This window comes from Schistocerca cancellata, chromosome 8, assembly GCF_023864275.1.
Source record: "Schistocerca cancellata isolate TAMUIC-IGC-003103 chromosome 8, iqSchCanc2.1, whole genome shotgun sequence".
NCBI classification, from domain to species: domain Eukaryota; kingdom Metazoa; phylum Arthropoda; class Insecta; order Orthoptera; family Acrididae; genus Schistocerca; species Schistocerca cancellata.
This window is the reverse complement of record NC_064633.1, coordinates 585745735-585762233: the sequence shown is the minus strand read 5'-3', so window position 1 is coordinate 585762233 and position 16499 is coordinate 585745735. Positions and strand designations below refer to the sequence as shown.

The 16499-nt window shown below is 38.4% G+C and overlaps 1 protein-coding gene across 2 annotated transcripts in view; it reads right to left on the bottom strand.

Annotated features, from left to right (window-relative positions):
* The window catches only part of LOC126094550 (protein mini spindles), a 139194-nt gene that overhangs the window by 112712 nt on the left and 9983 nt on the right, over window positions 1–16499 (bottom strand). For both annotated transcript variants that reach the window (XM_049908983.1, XM_049908984.1), the window contains exon 3: window positions 2431–2624. In XM_049908983.1, coding sequence (XP_049764940.1) covers window positions 2431–2624 — 194 coding nt within the window. The remainder of the gene's footprint in view (window positions 1–2430; window positions 2625–16499) is intronic.

Sequence of the window (16499 nt, the reverse complement as noted above, 5' to 3'; positions counted from 1 at the left end):
ATTGGACACTTGTGACCCTTTGGTTAAATTGTCTGGCTGAGAGTTCCGATCAGGCGTGCAGCTGCTCACCGGTCAGAGCCTAATTCCCGCTATACCACACAACGCGAAATGTTCTAAGTCATTTCCCTTCCTAGTTACCTGAAGACCAACTGTCCCCTTTGGTGTCTCGACCAGAACTGTCCCTATCTGCCCGTCTCCGGCCGCGTTTCCTGTGCGCCAAACATCTTTGCTCAACTGACTAAACGCAGTTCCCTTTCCCAAAGCCGTCCATCTGATTGGCTACAGCTTATTTTACATTACATTACATTACATTAACATATTTAAATAATCAAAGCTTGACAACTTTCACATTCTAAATAAAGTAACAATAATATTCATTACATAAACATTAAATTCTTTTACATAAAACCAATACAATTTCCTTCTTAGCTTTGAATGTTACGGCCAGTAGCCTTGCACTAATGTGCTTTCTGACAAATACAGAACAAAAGTAACTATTATGTACTAAATTTTACAACAAATATTCTATTACCTAATGATTCAATAAGGGGTCATACTGTCATCGTTCAATGTGTTTTGTGTGGAGAAATGATTACCTGATGCTTAACTGATAATTTTGCTATACCTTTTAAACAAAGTTACAGAGTTGATATTTACAACATCTGTAATTTTAATTATTCAATTCTATATGAAATGTCACTCGTTAAGATCGACCAAAGCATTCAGGTCTTCGTTACAAAACCTGTTAATTTCATTTTAACAGTAAATCCTAAACTATTATAGATATGATCAATATTCATGATTTATTGGGATCAACATGAAAACTTACGGAGGATGGCAGATTAAAATTACTGTGGCTTGATTCCCTGTATTAATACAGAATTAAATGGTTTCCATTTATGGCCGATCTTAAGTCCGCCATATTTAACACTGCTACGTCTCCTTGGCCACAAAAGCCTTCTATTAGATTTCCCTATGACATAGGTTCTCATCTGGCACCACCACCACCACCACCACCACCACCACGTGATATAACAGGGCAATACAGCAAATAATTTTGGAAAAATATGAGGTTTAATCCTAGGATTAAGGAATATTCACTACAGACAACTAGACACCAGAATCCGTGTTTCGCAGACAGCAGGAAATAGGTTTCGTTGAAGTAATTATGCCTTTAACAAAACTAAAAAATATCTACAGTACCTACAAGATCTAGACATGGGGTGTGTTTTGGATCAGATGGTTCCACCGTAAAACTCAAAAAAATATATGCTTCAGGCCTGCAATAAAATTATTTCCAAGAAATTGAAGAATAAGTAATTTAAATTTACTGCAGACACATAGGAGGAGAAAAGCCCTTGATAACTGTGGCAATGGCTATTCGACATAAAACCCATATTTAGGTCATTTAAATTCTGCACGAGTGGGTTCAAACTCCACTCCTCTCCATTTTCTATGTTTTGGTAAGACAATAAAAGTTGCCAATAAATAAACACATTATCAATTTAAAAAAAATTAATATCCCTGGGGAAAAAAAAGCAATCAAATGTGAAATGAATTTTGACATTTGGTTGATCTGTGCTGGTAATATTTTTGTTATTTAAGATCATCAACATCACAAGAAAATTTCCATATTTCACGAATACTTTACAAGCCCATTGCAAAATATCATCAGAATTACAGAACATCACTGAAATTATCTTTTAGATATCTGGCATTATGGCACGTGCACTAACTTTTTATAATACGTCTTTTGAGTGACTTTTAGTAACTTAGGCAGATAGCATGTTTGGAATCAAAACCAACTTTGAACTATTCACATGCTGCACAAGAATTAACATAGTTGTTTCCAACATCAGAGTTAAATACGGCCAGACAACTTTAACAGTACACAGAGACAGAACTGCTGGTCAGTTATTACACTCAGGAGTCAAAATTCCAAGTGCTGCAGAATGAAGCTATCCTACCTCTCCGAACAGTTTCTTCATTATGGAGGAAAGAACATAGGAGGCACACATGACAAGACTCCAGGTTGAGAGAAGGAGAGGGAGGGCATAAAAATTAAGGTGGACACATAAGAGGGGAGTTCAATGACAGTACATTAACAAGCACTATGTCTTAGTCCAGAGAATGCGACAGAACTATTGATGGACTAAGAGGAAGATAAATGAGAAGTTGAATGAAAGTGCAACTAAGCACAAAAGGAAGATTCCCCCCCCCCCCCTTATCTTCACAGGTGCAGGGTGGGGAGTTGGAGCCATAGAGGCAATACAGCAAATAAATTCTATCAAGTGTAAATAAGGAGGGAGATAGTCTGTCGGCCTGGAGTCCCATGAAAGAACATTAATTACTCAGCTCAAAAAGTAAAAAATGTGCATCAACAAATCATTACTAAAACACATAGTATAATAAGCTTAGTTTAGCACATACTTTCCAGCTGAAGCAGAGTTTTCAACAAATGCCAGCACAGCCTCCAAGCCTTTTTCTTGAGCAACTGCATTGCTGTCCACAACAAATTTCTTCAGCAGACCTAAATATTTAGCGAATTCCGGGGATTTCTCATCATCAACTTGGCGAAAGATTTTAGCTGCTTCTTCATAGCCATGTAGTCTGGCCTTCCATTGCTGAAACACAATAGGAAAAAAAAAGAAAATTACAAATAGCTATTCCAAAATGGAACAGAGGGATGAGCTGCCACACAACTCGTGTGCACACACAAAACCTAAAAGTGAGCAATTTCCTATCTTCATTTTCATTACAAAAGCTTCTACGAATTTACCGGAAGCTTGAGGTACATAAACACAACATGTTTTCTACTTTGTACCCACACTATCGGCCTGCTGATGCAACTGCAGTAGAGAGTACATGCAACACACAAATTTTGGTGTTACATAATAGGGTTGGCTACACTATTATCAACCCATAAGTTATTCTGACGTACTTACAATAACAATATTTCAGTATATTCACACAGGTACACTTTCCTGGTTGTCAGTTGGGGGGTAGCAATTATTACTAAAGAGAAGACAAATAAACCAATTCAAGGGGAATGTTTCTAAAAAGAATTGGAAACTATGTTATTTTTCTTGCATTTTACGAAACTGAAATTATAATGTCAAAGTTGGAGACGAAGGAAGAAAAGAAACTTGTTAAGAGAGTATTTCTAATTTTATAAATTTTGACTGACTTAAGAGACAAGGTTACACTTAGGGTAAAGTAGTCTCTCCCACATATGCGAGAAAAGCGAAATGCGTTATGTCATACGAGTTCTTTCCCATCACAGCAATTTTGTGAGAGTCAAGTCAGCACAGTCAATTATGCACACTCATTAAACCTTACTCATTTAAGAGTGATGGTGTTTTTAAGTGTCACTTGCTGCAGTGCTGTAGAGAAGAGAATTCACCCGAAGCAAATCTTGTCAACAAACAAGATAAAACACACCTGAGCACTACTATGTTCCATCAATACTCCTGGACCTGCTGGTATCACTGCACACCTAACAATACTACTCAAAAATGATGGTCCACCAGTGTGCGAGGCTAGGTCGCTCGAGATTGTACTTGGTTTTGTGGAGCTGGTCCGACAACTGCACATAGCGACTAGAATTTTAGCCTCCATATCTGTGTTAGAAAAGGAAAATTACTGCCTCATAACATAATATTTTTAAATGACTTCACAGTCCTACTGAGCTGTACCATGGAATTATTAAGAACAACATGTTTTACTTTTATCCTCTTAGGCCAACGAAAGATGTTCGTGAGAAGTGAAAACTTAGTTTAGGTAGTGAAGTGTAGAATGTCCCACTGTGCGCACTCTCGTTTTATGCAAGTGCAGGTGAACTGTAAGCCACATCTGCTCCCGACATCAGTAAGGTACGACTGCGAGTAGACCTCTCCCACTGCTGGGACGGAGCACTTGTTCCTGGGATGTCACAGCTCGGCAGAGCCTGGCAGGTCAGAGTGTGAAGAGATGCGTGCAAGAATGCAAATTATGATAAACAACTGAAAATCATTAAAAGAACAGTCATTTTCTCTTAATTGCTACAGTAAAAGCAAGACATATATAATAATCTGTCATGAGCTACGAAGTAAGAGAGATCTTTTCACCTGTCACTGTACATGAAACACATTGCACATAAAATACGGGAGAGTTACCATTAAGGCATTTATGTCATTTAGTATCTTGGACAGACTGGAGCTCTCTTCCAACACCCACACATTGCAACAAGGTCTAGAAGTCAAACAGCAAGATTCTGAGGCACGACATAGCAGGAGCATGAAAGGAATTAAGGTGACCGAAAATTAAATATGAGGTAAATTTGATAAGACAGGCATTAGGATGACAGATCGTACGTGGAGTATAATTTAAAACCCACCAAACACATATTGGCTCCCTAGTGGAGGACACAAATTTGTGGTGCAAAAATGAGAGAGAGCATTTGTAATTTTTCAAGAAATTTGATGAAAATAGAAGAATATACAACTTTGCCTCTTGTAACCCAAGTCAACAACTGAAGGGATAAGCAGGCAGATGCAGTAATGTGCCTGAACTGATTTCACTATTCAAGAAGAAATAAGTTTACTTTGTGATAAAACCACAAAATATTAAATATTTATAAAGAGATTTGGACAACACATAACATACTAGTTGACCGTAGCAAAAGGGTCAACAATGTTAGGTTTCCATGTGCTTAAGCAACATCTGGCACATGCATTAAGAAGACTCTGACGAGATGGAAGAATTGCAGATTGTAACTTCAACATTATAGCTCCAGCAACGATCTCCAAAAGGATCCAACAGCACAGCTTTACTTTGTAGTGCAGCAGCTGGTAAGCTGTCTACCCAATAAGAACACAGCAACTCATCGCTATGTCAATGAGCTCGGGCGAAACGTCAGCAGTGCAGTGCAGCTTGCTGTGCATTGAATTATGTGAGCTGTAAATAGCTCCAAGTTGTACTTCTTAACTGTATGTCTAATCACTCACAAAATGGCTAGCATTATAGGGCTAAGAAAAATTTCTGCTACCAGTCACAATAAATGATTATTCATCACACGACCAGTTTCGGGCTTGCGCCCATTCTCAGGTGTTTATACATTCATGTACATGTTTATATTGCTGTAGATTACTGTATAAAAAAAATTGCTGGTGACTAAACAGATACAAGTTGAACAGTTGTATGTGGCAAGGCAACATTTGTCGAAAATATCTTTTATTGTGACTGGTTGCGGAAATTTTTCTACACCCTATAAAGGAACAGTAATGGACGTCAACAGCATCCACTAAGGATAAAATTCACTGGGTAGCATTATGTCAGAAATACTGAAGAAAATCTAAGAATTATCAAACTGTAGTAAAGCTCAACCTTATGTAAATTAGACAAATTTTCAAATAGTATTAAAGCTACTGAAGACGAGTAATCTGATAGTATTAAAGCCAATAAAAATATTTATCAAATAATATTAATACTCACGAACAAGCATTAGACCTGGTATCCCGGAAAGTAGACGAGATTTCTAGTATAGAAGCTATATTTTAGTTACATAAGGATATCCAGTTTGAAACACAAAAATGATGGGATTTAGTCAAGGAGAAGGTTCAAGGATAGTTTAAAGAGGTAGATGTTAAGATAGAACAATAGTAACTATCTGCCCAGGACATCGAAGATACACGTAATCAAATCTCAGATATGCAAGATTGCGTAGAAATGTTAAAAAAAAAAAAAACAGATTTTGGTGAAGTAATTTAACCCCCACACGCTAACTAGTTTGGAGGAAGTCAATAGGAATCGTTTTAACAAAAAATAAATAAAGGGATGTTGAACCTACCACCACCATGACTGGCTTTATGAGAAATACAATGATTCAGAAGTAATCTGATACCAGAGATACTAAGACGTGTACTTGTTTTAAGTTTGATTATAGTCAGCACATTAATAGGAACAAATATATGAATGGAATATTTAGTTACGAACACATGTTACAAGATTTGTCCTGCAATTTACTGTTTCTTGGCACAGCAGTGTTTGTTACAAATGGAATGTGTTGGGTAAGATATGCTACATTCTGTAAATGCACTGTACTTACTCGAAAGAAGGGCAAAGGTGTATCTACCCTTCCAACATGGGAAGAGATTGTTGTAATCAATCTAGGGAAAATCACTGATTATTCGTGATGTGATGTCTTTCACATCATTTGAGGCAAGACAGTAAGAACTTTATTTACTAAGAGTCTATAATCATATTTAGTTGTCTTTGTTACTTTATTACCTTACTGATTAATTTTATTACAGTGGAATCTAGCTTAACGAGAAACCCCCCCATAACAGGCAATTCTCACAACAGGTGGAGGGGGGGGGAGAGGCGGGGGGAAGAGAAGAAGAAGAAGACGACTTAACGAGCAATGTTTTGCATAATGAGTGATGATTTAGTGTGATGTCACCAGCTGTTTGCGCGTGACGGGCGAGATACTCAACAATATGAACATCTTCCACTATAGGCAGCCGCATATGAACAATGTCTGCAGTACATACTGCAGTCTGGGTTTAGCAGCAGTTTCTGCCAAAATCTCAGTGCAGCTTGTGATCACACAGTGCTGCTTCTTCTTCTTCTTCTTCTTCTTGTGTGTGCGTGTGAATTTTAATAACCTTTGTAGAAATGTACCCAAAGATAAAGTCGCAAGAAGACAAAAATAAGAGAAAGAAAATTACATTAGAAATGAAAAGTAAAATGAATGGAAAATGTGAATGTGGTGTGAGCGTGGTTGATTTAGCATACACAACAAACAGTCTTAACAATTTGCACTGTCCGCAACAACAAGGCCAAGATTAAGGAAACAGATCCTACAAAGGGAGTGACAAGAGTAATCAATGGTTTTGTATTCTGGACGATGTCGAAAGATTGCTCCTTATATGGATAAATGAAAAGGAATTCCAAGACAACGCTATTAATGAGAACATCACTTGTGGGAGGGTGAGAATTATTTTTGCTGACCTCGTTAAGAAGACACCAGGATCATCAACAGCCGAAGAAGTGTTTCAGGGAAGCCTTGGGCAGTTTGAAAAGTTTAAGACAAGAACCGGCAACCACAGCGTTTTAATGCATGGCGAAGCATCCAGCTCCGACAAAGGCAGCAGAGAACGTCATCACCAACTTCAAGATGCTCATAGATTCTGAGGGTTATCTGCCGCAACAGGTTTTCAACTGTGACAAGACGGGTCTATTCTGTAAAAAGATGCCGAAGCGTACCTTTGTAACAGCAGAGGAGAATGCATTGCCTGGTCACAAGCCAATGAAAGACCATCTCATACTGCTGCTATGTGCCAATGAAAGTGGCCATTTGAAAATTGAAGCACTGCTTGCTTACCATTCAGGAACTCCACGAGCCTTCAAGACTTGTACAGTCCAGAAGAGCAGGTTATATGTGATGTGGAGGTCCAAAAAGGCTTGGGTGTAACTATCACACGCCCCAATACATATGATAATTGTTGGTTCCACTGCTGGCCCACATTTAGTGCAGCTTCCGAGCTGAGGTGTTCTGGCACTTTTTCTCACAATACACCAAGAATTATGTTATAGCCAAAAAGTTTTAGCACTAGAAGAGACTTCAATAGGCCTATTTCATTAAATCAGCAGATCACAACATTTCTGAAACAATTATCGATAAAGGTTTGAAGGGGAAGGAAGAGGGGTGAGGGACAAGGGTTGGAGAGGCTTAGCAAAAGGAATATATTTTGGGAAAGTCACCCAGAACTGTGGGTCAGGGGAGATTTACCAAAGAGTTCGGGGTGACCTTCCCAAAATCTACCCCTTTTCCTAAACTTCTCCAGTCATTTTCCTTCACCTTATTTTGTCAAAAACCGATTGTTTTTATTTTTAAATTATCAACAAAGGGGATCAGATACAAGTAAATACTCCCAAACATAGTTCAGCCTCCAAATGAAACTCATGTTTTCATAGGCTGTTCACTACATCAGGGAAAACTGGGAAGGCAAACCAAAAACTGTATTATATGCAGAACACTCAGAAAATGCAACAGATCTACAACAGACTGTTTTACATGCATCCATTCTCAGAGTATTGCTCCGTGGTATGGAATAGAATTCTGGGATTATTACCAGATGAACTGACCAAGGATATTAAAGTTCAAAGAAGGGCAGCATGTTTTTATTTTCAGGAGTCAGGGGGAGAGTATTATGGATATGACACAAAAGTTGGAGTGCCATTAATTAAAACAAAGGTGTTTTTCATTTCAGCAAGATTCTATGAAGTGTTAATCTCATCCTTTCTCCTCAGAATGCAAAAATATTGTTTTTGTTCCCACCTACCTACGGAAAAATGACCATCGTAATAAAATAAGAAATCAGTGTGTTCATGAAATGATTTGGGTGTACAATTTCCCCACATGCTATCTGAGAGCAGAATGGTCAAAAAACTGTACGAAACTGTTTTCTGTGAACCCTATGCCATGCACTTACACAGTGACGTCGATGAAATGACTGACAAGTTTACCCTTTCTGCAGTTGTGATTCCAACAGAGAAGAATGCTTGCAAGGCAAGTTTTTGAAGATTGAGGAATGTAAAAACAGGGGATAAGGTATGTTAAGCAACATGAGTGAAATGTTTTTATAATTAATTGTAGAGCTTCAAGCAAATCAAAGCTACCGTAGAAACAGTGTGTCCTAACTGCCCTTAACTTATTCACTACATAAATTTAGGCCCCCTTGAACTTCACTTTTAACAAATACAGTGTCAGAGAAAAATTTTTCTTCTCACCACCAACAACATTTCCCATAAATAAGCGCACTCTCAAACAAGCAACCTGAGAACCTTATGGTTTAGCCTGGAAATGCAGACAACTTGGTAAAAAAGACCTCATTACATAGCCCCCCCCCCCCCCCCCCACCTCAACATAACACAATCTTAAACAATTTTTCTGTTACATTTTTAACAGTGGAACTGTAGTTGGCTGATTAAAGCTACAGGGTACATCAATCAAAGCACTTATTGAAAGACCCATTCTGGCAACAAAGCCTGACTGGAGACTTTAAGAACTGCTCTCCTTTCCACAGACTTCTCTTTAGAATAAGAGCGGACATACATATTATGGAAAGGGCTGAAGTGGAAGGTTCCCAAGATTTTGTCTTGATGGCAAAGTCTTCTACCTGACGCTGTTTTTGACCAATACTATAATCCACACAAAATTTTAACTTTGTCACCACCTCCCCAGGTTAATGTCATATATGCTGTAGTTCAGAAGTGAAGTCTTTCTTAACACACATGAAACATTTTCAAGTGTCCTTTGAGTATCACAGCTCTGGTATCCTGCAAGTAACATTTCCATCCTATGTGTACTTAAAAACTGATTAACTTCATATTTTACAGAACTATAACAACTCCAGGAATTCAAAGAACGAATTCAAGAGCTTTCATCAGCCCAGCCTCTTGTGGTATACAAATGATGTGAACAAGATGAATCTACTATTATTACACTAATAATCATTACAAGGGCTACATGTACTCATTCACAATACATGGAAGCACAAGCCACCCTACAACGCCAGAATCATGAGAAACAAGCTGGAACTGTTATTTGGTGGTACCCTGTCACTTTCCTTTGGCACAACCTTTTTAAAATAAAAAATGCACATGAGGAGAATTTGCACATAGGAAAAAATTAATTCCTGGCAGGTACCAAGTAACACTGCAGATTTTGAAAAGTTGGATGTTATGGGTAGTGTAACAGGTCCTTATGGGACAAAAACCTCTAAAATTAAACTCAAAATTTGAAGCTCTCCTTTTTTTGAGGTAATATTTTTGTATGTATCTGCCAAGTGAACATGACAAACCTACTGAGCATCACTTTTTGGTCTGCCTCTGGTCTAGTATTGCTAATACTGTGCCTATTCCAATAGCTACATCAGGTAAATATTTTGTACTTTAATGTGCATATATTAACCTTATTTCAATATTTTAACGCAAATTTGCATGTCTGTCTCTTTCCCTCTGTCAGTTTCAAGCATAGTGTGAGATCCTTACAACTCAGTATCTTTAATTTATAATTAGTGCTGCAGTGCCAGTCACAAACACATTTTGCAAGACAACCAGCAACTGGAATAGGGCAATTTCACTTTCCTGCAATATTGAAGGAAAATATCTACATGATCAACAGAATGCAAAAGCACTTAAATTCAACTATGTAATTTATGATAAAATTGTTTTGTATTCATCTTACTGTTAAAAGAATGATTTTTAGAGTAACCCTCCAGTCAGTATGGTTGTGTATTGGTAACTCAAATTGCGAACAAGAAGAAAACTTTAAAAAAGAAATAAGAATGAGTTTTCACCACTAGTGAAGACTCAGTTTTTTGTACCTAAACTCACAACAATCAATCAACATGAAACATTCTGTTATATATCTGGATCATATAACCTGCCACATTTATAACAGAAATGAGAGGTCATTATAACTGAGTTGCCGAGAATTTTCTTTACAAAGAATGGGGTTTAATCACTTTCTTAAGTACTATCATGTACACTGTGACCTAAATACAAACCTGCGAAACTGACTAAAATGAAAACCAAAGACATAATGAACACATTAATAAATTTGCTACAATACATATACAGTGATTTGTAGAGTTTCCTTGCTTGCCTGCGAAGTTTAACATGGTTATAACCACAGAATCTCCATGTCAGCCAATGAAAATTAACATAAAAGAACAACTACAAGCACAGGAATAGAGTGTGAACAATGCAGTTGCAGAGGTATCCCTGTACATAACCCAGCAATAATCACTTTGCATGTTTGTGCTTCAATTTCCTCCATGACGTCAGAAAAGGTTTGGTTTAATAAATAATGCCAGCAAAAATTTAGGAGAGAAGTTTGGCTATGAAGACATGGTTAGAAAATATGAAGGATCAAGAAAATATGAAGGATCAAGAGTCAAAAGACAAGTATATCAGAACAAAGAACAAAACTGCAACTACAATGAGGCAGGAAACAGTAAATATTACAAGGGGCTAACAGAAGAATCCAAAGAGGACTGTATCTACCACAGAACAAGACAAATACACCAGAAAGTACAGAAAGTTGGTTGGTTGGTTTGGGAGGGATTAAAGGGACCAGACTGCGACGGTCATCGGTCCCTTTTTCCAAAAAAAAGGGAAACCACCCAAAGAGAATAAAAAAAACGAACAACAGGAAAGACGTCAGACGACACAGGACAAGAAATACTCGTACAGAGATCAGACGAAACAAATTAAAATCACACAGAGTGTGACAGTGGTTGGCCGACCATAGAGATAAAAAGGAAAAGCCAACCACCGAGAACACATTAAAAACTCAGCGTAAAATCGTAGGCCAATGGCCAGAATCAACACAAAAGAACAGAACAAACACTCAGAGTAAATAATAAAAAACCCCTGCCCGAATAAAACGGAAAACTAAGTCAGCCATACCAGGGTCATCACATAAGAGGGCAGGGAGCGTATCAGGCAGCGCAAATGTCTGCCTGACCACAGCTAAAAGGGGGCAGGCCAACAAAATGTGGGCCACTGTCAAAGCCGCCCCGCAGCGACATGCAGGAGGGTCCTCCCGGCGCAGTAAATAACTGTGTGTCAGGTGGGAGTGGCCAATGCGGAGCCGACAAAGGACGACAAGAGTCCCTGCGGTTGGCTCGCAGGGATGACCGCCACACAGTCGTCGTCTCCTTGATGGAACGGAGTTTATTGGGCATGATCCGATTGCGCCATTCAGCGTCCCAAAGCGCAAAAACTTTTCGGCGGAGGACTGCCCGCAAATCAGTCTCTGGGAGGCCAACGTCCAGAGACTGTTTACTCGTGGCATCTTTCGCCAGGCGGTCAACGTGTTCATTGCCCGGGATACCGACATGACCGGGGGTCCACACAAAGACCACAAAGCGGCCGCAACGCGCAAGAGTATGCAGGGACTCATGGATAGCCATCACCAGACGAGAACGAGGAAAACACTGGTCGAGAGCTCGTAAACCGCTCAGGGAATCGCTACAGATAACGAAGGACTCACCTGAGCAGGAGCGGATATACTCTAGGGCACGAAAGATGGCGACTAGCTCAGCAGTGTAAATGCTGCAGCCAGCCGCCAAGGACCGTTGTTCGGAATGGTCCCCTAGAGTTAGCGCATACCCGACACGACCAGCAACCATCGAACCGTCGGTGTAAACAATTCCAGAGCCCTGATACGTGGCCATGATGGAATAAAAGCGGTGGCGGAAGGCCTCTGGAGGGACCGAGTCCTTCGAGCCCTGTGCCAAGTCGAAAGCAACACACATATAAGTAACAATATTATGAGAAGGAAAGTTGCTACTCATCAATGTAAAGGAGACACTTATTGAAAGCACACAGGGGAAGACACTCGTGAACAACACAAATAAAATTGCAGTGCACCGAATAGTTCATAAAATTACTAAACTGTTATGACCACAAGGAGTCTCAAATGTGAGGTACCAGATACCGTAGACAGCAAAGTAGAGACCCCCCCAAATGAAGAAATATTACAAATTATCAAAAACCTATATAAAAATAAGGCTTTTGGCAAAGATCAAATAGCAGGAGAACTAGTAAGAAATAGAGGGCTAAGGTTACGTATTAGAATCTCCCCCCCACCCCCATCGAAATATTCATTGTGGAGCCAGGACTGATTTTTAGTGTGGCCAGATATCTGGGAGGTCCAATACATAACTTATACCAATGGGAGGAGCTGCACTGTTTAAAATAATTATAAAACTGTTGTAGAATGTTTTGGAATATGAAAAACTGCTTCAGAACTGCAAAATGGCCATAATCTGCCCTGGAAAAAACCTATATGTGATGATTACAGAGGGATAACAGTCAATGTTAGCTACAAAATTTTCAGTGTCCATTGGAGAGACTGATCCCTACTGCATAAAGAATTACAGGAGACTATCAAAGTGATTTCACAACAAACAGATCAACTACAGATCACCTTTTTATGCTCGACAGGCAACCACGAAAGGTCAGGAACATGAACTTGGCATTCACTTTTTTTTTGCCGACTTAAACACAAATGTCAATACATCTAGTGCACAAGTGTTTAGAGGAAACCTACTGTACAGTAAATATCAGTATAAGAATGTCTTAGCATTCTGAAATCAACACGGTCTTAAAACAGAGACATTATCTCCAATAGTTTTTAATTTAGTTTTAGATAAAATAGAACACAGAAAAATTAGTAATAACATAATGAATCTGCTTGCACTTGTGGACATTTAGTTATAACAAATGATAAAATGGACTTACAGCTCTGACAAGTTCTTACAGAAACATTGCAAGGTCAGATAGCAAGTTACAAATTAATGAGGAGAAAAAGTAGTACATGGTTGTGAGCAAGGCACCCAATGATTCTATCCATTTGAAATTTTATTAATATACTTTTAAAAGATTAGACTTATTTAAATATTTGGGAAACATTGTTGGCGAACAGAATAGAATGGAAACTGAAATTAAAGCAAGGATCGCAATGGCAGTGGCAAATAGAGAACATTCTGGCCTATATATGTGCTGTGCAGTACAGCTATTTTAAGAAGTTATAAAATGAGACCATAGCAAAGTGTAATTTCCTTGGTGGCTCTGTACGTTAAGGAAAATGAACAAAATCTGCTGTTTTTCAAGAGAAAGATATTAATGACAATATTTGGCCACAACATGAAGAGAGGATATTTTAAAAAAAATATAATTCAGGTACTGACAGACCTATAGTACTCAGGAGCTAATATTGGCCAAAGGATGCAGAAAAGAATATCAACATGGGCAAACACACAATTCAGATGGAAGAGTGAAGACCAGTAGCATTTTCAGGATACACGGAGGACATAAGGGACCAAGGATGACTGAGGACAAGATGAAATGATGCTGAATTATCTACCAAAGGTTGGAACAAATGAATAGGTAATCTAGGTAAGACAAACTGGCATTCTGGAGAAATGCAGGAACGTGCAAGGCAATACTTACCCTATGACTTCTCCTGGAGGATAGATAAGATATGTGACACTGTTGACAAATTCTGAGGTAACAAAGATAAAATACAGGGACTCAAAGTTAATAAACAACTCTAACAGAAAACAGACTCAAGTCTATGAGAGTCTAAGGACATTAATGGGGACTAACCAAGAAGGGAGACAGTTGCAGCCTATCACGTACACTATGCAATTTCCTCACCATGCCATCTAAAGGCTTTTTTGTACATCTACATCTATAATGCAGAAACCACAGAGAGGTGCACAGCAGAGGGTACATCCCATTCACACAAGGAGTACGGGAAGCATGGTTGTTTGAATGCCTCTGTGCGTATAGGAATTATTCTAATCTTATTATCACAATATCTGTGTGAGCAAAGATGTAGGGGACTGTAGTGTATTCCTAGAATCACCATCTGAAGCCAGTTCTTGAAACTTCGTTAAGAGATTTTTTGGGCTAGTTTACATCTGCCTACAAGAGTTTGCCAGTTCAGTTCTTTCAGTATTTCTGCAACACTCCCTCATGGATTAAATGAACCTGGGACCAATCGTGCTGCCCTTCTCTGTATAAATTCACTATCTCCTGTTATTCGTATTTGGTACATGTCCCTTACACTTGAGCAATATTTTAGAACAGGTCGGAAAAGTGATTTCTAAGCATTCTCCTTTGTAGATTGACTGCATTTCCCAGTATTCTACCAATAAACCAAAGGCTACTACCTGCTTTACCCACGGCTGAACCTATGTGATCATTCCATTTCACATCACTACAAAGTGTTACACCTAGGTATTTGTACGAGTTGGCCTATTCCAACAGTGACACACTGATATTATAGTCATGGGATACTGTGTTTTTTCGTTTTGTGATGGGGTACTGTGAAGTGCACAGTTTTACACTTCTGAACATTTAGAGCAAGTTGCCAATCTTTGAACCCATTTGACTGAATATTCATGCAGCTTCTCTCAGACTGTATTTCATTATAGATAACTGCTCCATCTGCAAAAAGTATGAAGTTAGTATTAATACTGTCCACAGGGTCGTTAATATATAACATGAACAGCAAGAGTTCCAACACCTTTCCCTGGGGCACACCTGAAGTTAATTCTACATCCGACGATGACACCTTTGGGAGTTTTGAAATGCCGACGTCATGCCAGGCCTCACTGACTGACATCGATACCCCTCCTCAGTGCAGCACTCCGTGAAGAATGGGCTGCCATTCCCCAAGAAACCTTCCAGCACCTGATTGAACATATGCCTCAGAGTGGAAGCTGCCATCAAGGGTAAGGGTGGGCCAAAACCATACTGAATCCCAGCATTACCGATCGAGGGCGCCACGAACTTCTAAGTCATTTTCACTCAGGTGTCCACATACTTTTAATCACATAGTGTATATGCTGAAGTTCCACACGATACCTCTTCAGAACTACAATATTTTTGTAAAACGCTACAGACCTCTCTAAATAACAGTATTTGTGAAAATATCTGAACGAAAGGGAAAATTGGAAACCTGTAATACAGAAACCAAAAATGATACAGATCTGAATTTACTTTCAACACATACTTTGTCCCCAATACCATGAGATATGATTGACAATCACTCACTCTCTCTCTCCTGAGCTTTTTTTGGAAAAATAAACTACAAAAATTTGTAACATTTTGAGAATAATCACAGGATGTGAACTGTCTTGAGAAACGATAAAGTGGAAGGACTGCTAACTGTTGGCTATGACATTAATGCATAAAATGCTTAAACTGTGAAAATATTTTTACATAAAGATTAAAGAATTTGAAAATTTTTGGTTATTTACAACTTATTTTCTCCAAAACCCCTATTCTAAATGTTCTAAAAATTTCATGGTACATTATCTGATCGTTGTACTTAGGGAACGTACAACCTGAGTCAGTAATATTAGTCTGTACAAAATGTGAGAAATTTTTTAGGTAGACATAGCTTTACTAAAAAAAAAAAAAAAACACGGACACTTAAATATTTTAAAATGATGTTTGATTTTAAGCAAATGTAATGCAAAACTGATATTTCTGAATCAAAATAATTACTCCACAACATTATAAGTGAGTGGGAAAACAATTCATAATTTTGTTCGAAAGCAAACATGAGATATCTAACATTTGTACTAATTTTTCTTTTTGTGATATTATTCACAAATTATTGTCTTCTGTCACTACTGTACTTCACAATCTTCTATGAATTAAAATTGCCTACAATGCACCAATCCACACTCAACTGCTGAAAAAAAAAAAAAAAGAAAAAAAGAAAAAAAAAAGAAAAAAAAAAAGAGTTCATTTTTTTCTCATTGAACTTTTACAGCAGATATGAATTTGCACACAGAAAAGGATGATTCAACAAGAGCAGTACTTGGGAAATGGGAACTGCACTCTGACCTTGATGATGGGCATATGAAAGCACTGGCAGAACCACGAGGTACCGTAAAGGAGGCAATTGTATTTTCCCGTTCATGAGA